At 43.8% G+C, this 10,175-nt stretch overlaps 1 protein-coding gene across 2 annotated transcripts in view; it reads right to left on the bottom strand.

The window, feature by feature from the left end:
• Nucleotides 1-615: 615 nt before the first annotated feature.
• sema4ab (sema domain, immunoglobulin domain (Ig), transmembrane domain (TM) and short cytoplasmic domain, (semaphorin) 4Ab) overlaps nucleotides 616-10,175 on the bottom strand; it is a 44,626-nt gene continuing 35,066 nt past the window's right edge. For both annotated transcript variants that reach the window (XM_038285913.1, XM_038285914.1), the window contains exons 12-15: nucleotides 6,694-6,809; nucleotides 4,456-4,619; nucleotides 4,036-4,130; nucleotides 616-1,706 (exon numbers count right to left, since the gene is read on the bottom strand). In XM_038285913.1, coding sequence (XP_038141841.1) covers nucleotides 874-1,706; nucleotides 4,036-4,130; nucleotides 4,456-4,619; nucleotides 6,694-6,809 — 1,208 coding nt within the window. In that variant the 3' untranslated portion in view covers nucleotides 616-873. The remainder of the gene's footprint in view (nucleotides 1,707-4,035; nucleotides 4,131-4,455; nucleotides 4,620-6,693; nucleotides 6,810-10,175) is intronic.

Genomic DNA, 10,175 nt, shown 5'->3' with positions numbered 1-10,175 from the left:
ATCGTCGGCTGTTGGATCGATGCATCGATACAAAACGATTATTATTTACACCCCTACTCACAAAGGTCACACACACAGCTGCTAAAAATCATTGGACTCCCAACACCCAACCTCACAGACGCAAATCAACAGGCCATCGGATGCTTTTCACTCTCCATAGAACGGGACCCCACTCACCCACTACAGGACCTCATACCCCTGCCCTCTGGACGGAGGTACACTCAGGTGTAGAAGGGCCCGTTTTGGCAGGAGCCTGATCCCTTCAGCCATCACCTTTTTAAACAAAAGGCCCCGTTGAGTGTATCATGTCTCGTATCGCGTCTTGTACTTGTGCTGGTGTTGGTGTTTACTGTGTCTTCGTGTAAACGAGCTCTGTGTATGTGGAAAAGAATCTCCCCTTGGGGACAAATAAAAGTCTAAAGTCTAAAAGTCTTGCGCGCTGCTCCGCTCCGTTCACATTCTCTGGTGCATATTATCTAACGCTCTTACAGTAGTAGCCATTCAAAATTTCACCACTTTCCTTGATGGGCCCTCGTAAAAAAATATGCACGCCCAGGAGAAGGAGGGGGGGTCACTCCTGTGGCAGGAAGTGGGCTTCCATTCGTCTGCCGTTTGACTATGAAGGACCATTTTGGACAGCTGCTACCGTATTTAAAGAGTAAAAATACTTATACTTCCATTGGCAAATACTTTTATTAATCTGCCGAAATAAAGGGGAGATTTTGAATTTTTTAAAACTTATTTGTAGATGGTTTTTGCATTGGTCAGCACAGTTCTTCCTAGATTTCAGAACAGCTTGAAATGTGGAGAATTAATAAAATTAGATCTGCTTTGGTTCCATAGGAAGATTTCCGGTGTGATTTTAAGTCTGGCTCAGAAGGGGGTGTTTGGCAAATTCTGTGTAGAGTCTGTAAGATTCCCATTACAAACCAGCCCACTGGCATGTCCACCCAGAGGTGCCTGGCCATTGTGTTTGCTCCCAAACTCATTTTCCCTGAGGGCCTCCTGCTCCTCAGGCGTCCTCCTCTCAGAGTTCCTGCTTACACTTCCTGTTACAGGAGCAGTTCTTCTGCGGCAGCGTTGTCGAAGAACATACAGAGTGATGGTGAGGAGCAGACTGAGGCACAGAACCAGCAGAATGGACACAACCACCAGCTCCTTCAGGAAGCTGGTGCAGCGAGCCGAGTGCACGGGTTTCCCACCGGGGATCCCCGCTTCCGTTTGTCCAGATTCCTCCATCCACAAAGTGACATTTCTGCCGAGCTGTTTCGTGGTGACCTGACTGTTCCTGACGGACAGCGAGGTTTTAGTCTCAGCCGGTCTGGATGCTGTTGTTTTAGGCCCCCCCCCGACAGAAACTTGCAGTCCAGGTGTGGCTGCAGCCTGAGTGGTGGGCTGGCCTCGCGTGTGAAGCCGGGTGTAGCCGGTCGGGGTCTGAGACACAGGATTGCTCCTCTGCTTGACTCGATAAATGGCCATGGTCTGTCGGTAGCCATTCTCTGTGGACAGGCAGAGGTAGTGGCCCAGCGTGGCTGGGGTGGCCACGAAGCTGAGACTGCCGTCCTTCAGGTGGAGGTAGAGGTCTGAGGACAGCCGGCTGTTTGGTCGCTCCCACAGCTGCTGGGACAGCTGCGAAGCAGCAGGACAGTGCAGCCGAACCACTTCATTCAGAGACACGGACACCAGCTCGCCTGCGGGACACGAGGCTGAAACACAGAGAACATGGCTACTAATGTTTTTCAAACATGGGTCGAATCGGCATTTGGCTCTCTTCCCATTGGCAAAAAAAGCTGGGTCTAACCCCTCGCCTGGTGACACTATTACGCTGGGTTAGCGCTGATGTCATCAGTGCGACAGAAATCAGGAAAGTAAACAATGGAGAGCAACATGTAAAGTCAGGCATACACCGTACAATGTTTTGCCCTTTAAAGGCATATTTTCCAGTGATGCAAGAATTTTTCGATGGGGCCGACTTTCAGCCTGATGGTGCATGGTGTAGTGTACCGGGGGGTAACGAGGGGCGATCAGCCTCTAACAACCACCTCCCCATCAGGAACGGTAATGTCAGGATAAAATCAAACATGTTTTAAATTCACTTCTTTTGAAGGATGAACCCCCTCGTATCAGCGTAAAGACACTACAGAAAACTAAAGACAGAGGGGGACTAAATTTACCAACCTTCCAAAACTGGATAAAACCTAATCCCTTAGATGAACCCTGGATAGACACAGAACAGGAAATATGCAGTAATATCATAATTTCAGATTTGCCGTTTGTTAGCTCTAAGCTCAAGTAGCATTCATGTTTTAAAAATATTAACATCAGCTCTTCCCTGACAGCATGGTAGGAATTTCTTAAAATAATGAAGTCATCACTTTTACCGTGCAGTCGTACGCCCATCTGGAATAACCCTGACTTTCTACAAAACAATAATGTGATAAACTTTCCGTACTGGAAGAATAAAGGTATTAACTATCTGGATCATTTATTTGAAGGAAGGGAGTTTATCACATTTGTTAGATTAAATTTGCAATATGGCATTAACAAAAATAAAGGTACGGACATTAACACCTATGGCAGATGCTTACCCCTTCAGGGGTTTGCACTCTGCTAGTGGGGGAAGGGGAGGGAGGGGGAGTGGGAATGATCTCGGCCTCCGGAGGGGGGGCGGGGGGTGGTGATGGAGGGAAGAGGGTTTTAGAAGGGCTTCGAGTCTGGCTCCCTGTCTCGGTCCTGGTTCATGCCGTCCCCTGGTGGGGGCTTCATCCGGGGTGGGGGTTCTGCATAGTGTGTGGGGGCTGGCTGGCCAGGGTGGGTGGGGTGGCGGCCCTGTGGCCGGCTGGCTTGTGGGTCCTGCCGCCGGTCCCTGGCCCCCGGGCTATGGTGGTGCTCCCCCCCAGTGGGGCTCTCTCATTTTTCCTTTGAATAAACTTTATATGCACAAGTGCACCCTCACAAACAACTACAGGCTCTTAGCTCCAGGTACTCAGAGATTCACTTCCATATAGAAAGCCCATATTGTTATCTTCAGCTACCACAGTATACATGTCAGATTAAATAATACTACTTATACTTCAGCAATATTATCAAGGTGTTACTTTATTTTATGTCTCGTACCATGCTGTTCTTTTTCCATCTCTTTGCAAGTGATGAAGCAGACTGAAAATGTTTTATCATTATCTCCCTTTTATCTCCTCTTTCTTTTATCTTTTCTCCTTTTTTTCCTTTCCTGTTCTACTTACATTGCAGTGTCCATATAATCTGTAATACTTCCTGCATGATTTATAATAAAGCAATTTATATGCATAAACCAAGCGGAACACGATGGCGATAGCCGTACTGCTCCACTTGTGAAAGTAAAATCTGTTGGGCTCTTTTTGGCAGCAAGACAATTATTCTTATTGCCACAGTGCCAGACAGGACACTGTCGGCCTTTGTAAGGTGGTTGTGGGCAAATTGCTTAGTGGGCAAACAAGGATTCTTCTTCCTCTCAGAGGAAAACCCAGCAGCATGGCAGGGGTGCAATGAGTTAAATGGAGTCCTTTCTGTCAGACCGAAGTAGCCACGTTTGCTCAGCCATGTCTTCGTCCAAATACGTCGTCGCCTTTTCTTTTTAGGGCTTTCAGCACAAAATTGCACAAATGGCCAAGGCAGCGCGTTTCGTCATACAAAGTGAGCTGTAGCTGCATGTGATGACTGAAAAAAATAATGTGTACAGTGATGCCTGGTTTAAGAAAGCCAGGGCGAAATGCTCCATGATTATCAACGTAAACAGAGTTGGTTCTGCTTGTTAGATCAGAAGTGACTTGCGTGGTGTGCTGATGTCCTACGTTGCACTCAATGGCTAGTATTACTTTTTTTTTAACATATTCATATAGTATTTGGTACAATATATTATAAGTACTATAAATATTATTTAATTTTTTTTTATCCTCTCAAATAAAATGTAAGTGACCACATCTCCAAAGCAAAGAGGCAACATGACACAGAATGTATCCTCAGCTAAGAAAGGCGTTCCAGGTGAGCAACACTTACCTGTGGGCAGCTTGCTTGGCCCAAATTTGCCTCTGTGCGTCAATGAAATGCTGTTACAGGCTTCCTCGACATTCGCTCCATCTATGTCCTGGCTCCTAATGAGGGAAAATCACAGTTAGTTATCATGAAAGAGAGTGGAGAAGTTTTATATTCAGCTTCGAGTGCAGCTAATAATGAAGAGTTAAAAGATAAACAATAAAATCCTGTACTGTGAAGTGTTTTAACAATATAAAAACGGTGCACCTGGAGAATAAATAACCAATATACAGCTATGGGATTTATATAATCCAGCTGTAGTCTCTAGTTCTCAGATTTCCTTTTAACGAAACAGTAATAGATAAAAACAATCATCCAAGCATTGCTGAGACGGTTTCACTGAAAAATGTTAGAACAGCTCCAGTCTGGCAGTGTGATACTCACAGAGCGGTTTGGGTCTCAGAAACCTCCACACAGGCCCTGCCCACAGGGTCCCAACCACAGAAAGGGTCCCGGGAGAGAACGCACTGGGCACAGGTCCAGTAGTACGAACAGTTAGCGGTTGGAATCCTCACCACCCCCTCCGACGTGCCGACGTACACCATACCCTGCATTAACACAACCAGCATTCCGTCAGGGATGTCCATGGAGCAGTTTTAACATCATTCCTGCATTTTCCTGGAAACTGCTGTGGATTCAACGCCTTATCGTGTAAAGAGCTGCAGGTTGGCTTCAGGTTCAAGTGTCTAAAGGTGAGAACATGTTCCTTAGCTGCACTGTTCAATGTTATCTTCTCAGGGTCACTAAAAAGACATTTGTTATTTGCAGGGGTGGATTTGAGGAATTTGGGGCCCTAGGCAAAGACAGGCAGGGGGCCCTCTGAATTAAGAAGCAACTCATAAAACAGCCCCATTCTACAGATAGAGAAATGTTAATAGAACAGACATCCATGATCTGTTCTAGGTTGTGTCCCTCTCTTCTTGTCCCTTTTCTTCTTGTTTTCCTCTCTATGTTTTGTACTCAGCTGACTTTTCATGCTGTCTCTAAAGGAATGAAAGATTTTTTCCAAGCACTAAGCTCACTTAGCTGATTGCTCCTTCCTGTGTTTCCAAAAAGGCCAAAGTAAATAACCCAGTCCTTCTTTTCACTGTAGACAAGCCATGATCTGCTTCTCTGTTCTCCATTTTTCATTTGGATGAAATAATAGCTGCATGAATCATGACAGCAGACAAGATAGAGGAGAGCAGGAGGCGGGGTTACCAATCTACTCGCTCTGGAGAGCAGAGTTCGCTGCTTTTAGATGTTGTCTCCAATGGACTGATCCAATATGGTGGACACTGAACGGTGTGGGGGAGACACACTTAAAGGAATAGTACACCCAAAACATGATTAGCCTTCATTTTCTACTCACCCCCATGCTGAACAACACTCTGGAGTACTTTTTTGATATCTCAAATGCATCTGGAGATCTGGGAGGCTACTTGCTGTCTGCTGACATTCAAATAATGGAGGTCTATGGCGCCCGAGGCAGAAAGGTCCATAAAAGTCCACAAAAAACGTGTCAATATTCCTCCATACTGCTCGTCCAATGTATTCCAAGTGTCCTGAGTGGGTAGCGTCCATAATTTACTCGAAACGAAGTCATTTAGAATGTTTTTAGAGCATAAACAGTAGTGTATAGGATTTCCTGAAAGCGCGTTCACGAGTCTACGGAAACCGCGGCAGACCAAACCATATGAAAGTGCGCATTCAGCGTCTGCTCTGCCGATAATGCAAGCGTAGAAGAAGAAATGTGCTGTTTACCTGTGCAAAGAAAGAAACAACGAAAGAAAAATGTCTGAGGACTTCAGTGTTGAGGAAGAGCATGAGTTCTTTGCCGAGCTGAATGCGCACTTTCATCTGGTTTGGTCTGCCAGGGTTTCCGTAGACTCGTGAACGAGCTTTCAGGAAATCCTATACACTACTGTTTATGCTCTAAAAATATTCTAAATGACTTCGTTTTGAGTAAATTCTGGACGCTACCCACTCAGGACACTTGGAATACATTGGACGAGCAGTATGGAGGAATATTGACACGTTTTTTGTGGACTTTTATGGACCTTTCTGCCTCGGGCGCCATAGACCTCCATTAATTGAATGTCAGCAGACAGCAAGAAGCCTCCCAGATCTCCAGATGCATTTGAGATATCAAAAAAGTACTCCAGAGTGTTGTTCAGCATGGAGGTGAGTAGAAAATGAAGGCTAATCATGTTTTGGGTGTACTATTCCTTTAATATTATAAGTGGTCTGATGGCATTTGTGCAAATTTATTATGTTTTTGTGATAAAATAAGGGCTAGTTTCATTAACTAGTCATGTAAACGCAGTGTTATATGGCCCTCAGGAACTTGGGGCCCTAGGCAGCTGCACTATTGCAGTATTGCCTAATGGTAAATCCCCCCCACCCAGCTATTGAATGCCTATTTGATTTCCTGAGAGACTGTGGGTTTGGTTAAGAGTTGTGAGAAAATTATGTAATGAGGGTAGACAAAATAACCAGCATCATTACTGATGCTAAAAGTCCATGTCTGCAGGGAACCCTGCAGGTAAGTTAGCTCACTGAACAAAGAATACAGGATGTTAATGAAGATGTAGTCAAACCAAAACTGAACACAGAAATAAGGACATCTGTTCCAGTCTGCACCTTTGGAACGGACAGCTTCAGGCTCCTGATGGCCTGAGGAGGCTGATAAACCTGGAGCTCCTCGATGATGAAGGGTCCATGCTGGAGGAGCACTGCTTTGTGTAAATGACCGGACTCTGAAAGACAGTAAGGCGCACGCTTTTCATGACAGCCTAACAAACCCAACACAGTTCAACTTCCCAGACAACATCCAGGAGCACAAACCAAGAAAAATCGATGAAGATGATGATAACTATGTACAACATGACATGAACAACATTTTACTCGAGGCAGAAAAAGATCTGGAAGAGAAAACTCCTCACCAGAGGTGTCAAGTAACGAAGTACACTTACAGTACAGATTAAAAGTTTGGACACACCTTCTCGTTCAAAGAGTTGAAGATTCACACTGAAGGCGTCAAAACTATGAATTAACACGTGGAATTATATACTTGACAAAAAAGTGTGAAACAACTGAAAATATGTCTAATATTCTAGGTTCTTCAAAGTAGCCACCTTTAGCTTTGATTACTGCTTTGCTCACTCTTGGCATTCTATTGATGAGCTTCCAGAGGCCGTCACCTAAAATGATCTTCCAAGAGTTTTGAAGGAGTTCCCAGAGATGCTTAGCACTTGTCGGCCATTTAGCCTTCACTCTGCGGTCCAGATCAACTGACCTTCTTGGTCAAATATCCCTTCCACAGCCTGGAGGTGTGTCTGGGGTCATTTTCTTGCTGAAAAATAAATGATGGTCCAACTAAAGGCAAACCAGCATGCCGCTGCAACATGCTGTGGTAGCCATGCTGGGTCAGTATGCCTTCAGTTCTGAATAAATCCCCAACAGTGTCACCAGCAAGGCACCCCCACACCATCATACCTCCTCCTCCATGCTTCACGGTGGGAACCAGGCATGTAGAATCCATCCGTTCACCTTTTCTGCTTCGTACAAATACACAATGGTTGGAACCAAAGATCTCAAATTTGGACTCATCAGACCAAAGCACAGATTTCCACTGGTCTAATTCCTCGTGTTCTTCAGCCCAAGCTAGCCTCCTCTGCTTGTTGCCTGTCCTTAGCAGTGGTTTCCTAGCAGCTGTTTTACCATGAAGGCCTGATTCACACAGTCTCCTCTTAAAGCTACAGTGTGTAATTTTCAGCGACATCTAACGTCCAGACTGCAGACCGCAGCAACATGAACATCTCCCCCCCACCGTTTCTCCCCCCCAACAGTACGGCGAGCGTTACGGGACAAAATGTCTTCCACGACGTCCACATCACCTACCTTCTCAAGTGATGAGGTTTGTTTACATAGATAATTTTACAGATAGTATTTCATTAGTCTGTGTAGGGTATAGATTTCAGTACCGTCTCAGTTCATCTCTCTCAACTTGCCGTAGTTACTTTCGAGCGTAATGGGCGATCTCGCAATCGCTAGTTTGTTGGCTCTGCGCTGCCGTAGCGCAAAGATGTCTGCCTCCATGGCTGCGAGACCCGCTCCTATGTAATTATAAATAACGAATTCTAAGGCAACGCAAATATTAAGGTTAAGAGGCTGAGCTCGTAGATGATGATAAATAACATAGTTATGTATAATATATTACATTTCTGACTGTATATCCCTGTAATTATTACTGTAGCTTTAACAGTTGTTCTAGAGATGCGTCCACTGCTAGAACTCTGTGGCATTGACCTGCTCTCTAATCTGAGCTGCTGTTAACCTGCCATTTCTGAGGCTGGTGACTCGGATAAACTTCTCCTCCGCAGCAGAAGTGACTCTTGGTGTTCCTTTCCTGGGGCGGTCCTGATGTGAGCCAGTTTCTTTGAAGCGCTTGATGGTTTTTGCGACTGCATTTGGGGACGATTTCAAAGTTTACCCAATTTTACAGACCGACTGACCTTAATTTCTTACAGTAATAATGGCCACTTATTCTTCTTTACTTAGCTGCTTTTTCTTGCCATAATCCAAATTCTAACAGTCTATTCAGTAGGACTATCAGCCTTGTATCCACCTGGTATCTTTATATATAAGGCAAGAAATCCCGCTTATTAAACCTGACAGCGGACACCTGTGAAGAAAACCATTTCAGGTGACGACCTCTGGAAGCTCATCAATAGAAAGCCAAGAGTGAGCGAAGCAGTAAAAGCTAAATGTGGCTATTTTGAAGAACCTACAATATAAGACATAAGGAATGGGGTTAAAAGGGTTCGATAAGCATCTCCCTGAAATGAGTTTTTGGAACTTGGGATGTCTGACATACCAAAATAAATAGTTTTTCAAGATGATGCAAAGTTAAATTCAACACTGTTACCATTAGTTATAAAACTAAGAGAATAAAGTCTAAGGAAGTTATCATCCAGAATTGTAGAAAAATTTTCCTTTAATAGGGTAGAGCAGTAAAGCTTCTGGCCTTAACATTTTTTCCTGCATCACTTTTACTTTTATACTTCAAGTAGTTTTTAAAAAAGGAACTTTTTCACTTTTACTGAAGTAAAAAGCTTAAATGGGTAGTCTAACACAGGGGTTGCCAACCTTTTTAAGACTGAGGGCTACTTCATGGATACCGACTCATAGGAAGGGCCACCTATACTAACCTATGAACAGGAAAGGATCATCGTTCGGATACTTTTATTGGTTCTTTTAACTCCTAATTTTCCTTATGATATTGTCATTTTGAAATATCTATAAATGCTTAAATGATTAAAATGATCAAATGCTCTATAAATGATTTAAAAAGAAGAGCAACGGAATAAAATAAACTTAGCTCAGTGGTGAGCATGCAGTGGGCACCACATGTGGTCCCTGAGGGCCTCTAGGTGCCCGGAGGCACCATGTTGGTGACCCCTGCTCTAATTTCTACAAAGTGTTGTTAAACAGTAGAATTTATATTTCTACTTGAGTAATAAACATAAACACTTTTGATAACTCTGTTCCTAAGTAATTTTATGCTCTCTACATCTGACCTCGGGTTTCCAATAGGACTCTGTTGCATCAGTTTAACATCAATATAGCATCAAACAATAATATCAAATTGTCGTCTCACTTCTAGTCAAAATCGTAAATCAACTTGGAATCAATTTGATGTGTGTCAAGGATTTTATTGATGCCAATTTGACGTTATCTCAATATCTCGTGTCTTTGAAATAGGCTTGTCGGACGCCGATATTGGCAAAAAAATGCGTATCGGCAAAGCATGTAAAATGCTGATCCAGACTGCCGATCCAGTTTTTAAAAAAAAATACGGTCCGTATTTTCCAGTTTCGCCGATTGAAACGATCCATTCCACTATTTTGCGCCAGTGTTCCCCTGTTTTGCATTTTTATTAAAACTTACAGTAATACTTGCACCTTTAACTGTTTACGGTTTTACTGTTCACTGTGCAATATTAGATTGCTTTTCATAATTTTGTCCAGTTTGTGTTTATCTCTTAATAAACAGGAAAGTTTGTTGTTACCAAGCATTGTGTTTTATTCAATCTCACCTAATTCAGCTGGCTAGATGTTATC

Source organism: Cyprinodon tularosa, unplaced genomic scaffold (assembly GCF_016077235.1).
Source record: "Cyprinodon tularosa strain WSP-4 unplaced genomic scaffold, ASM1607723v1 ctg217, whole genome shotgun sequence".
NCBI lineage: Eukaryota > Metazoa > Chordata > Actinopteri > Cyprinodontiformes > Cyprinodontidae > Cyprinodon > Cyprinodon tularosa.
The sequence above is the reverse complement of the archived record's forward strand: the minus strand, read 5'-3'. Positions and strand labels throughout refer to the sequence as shown.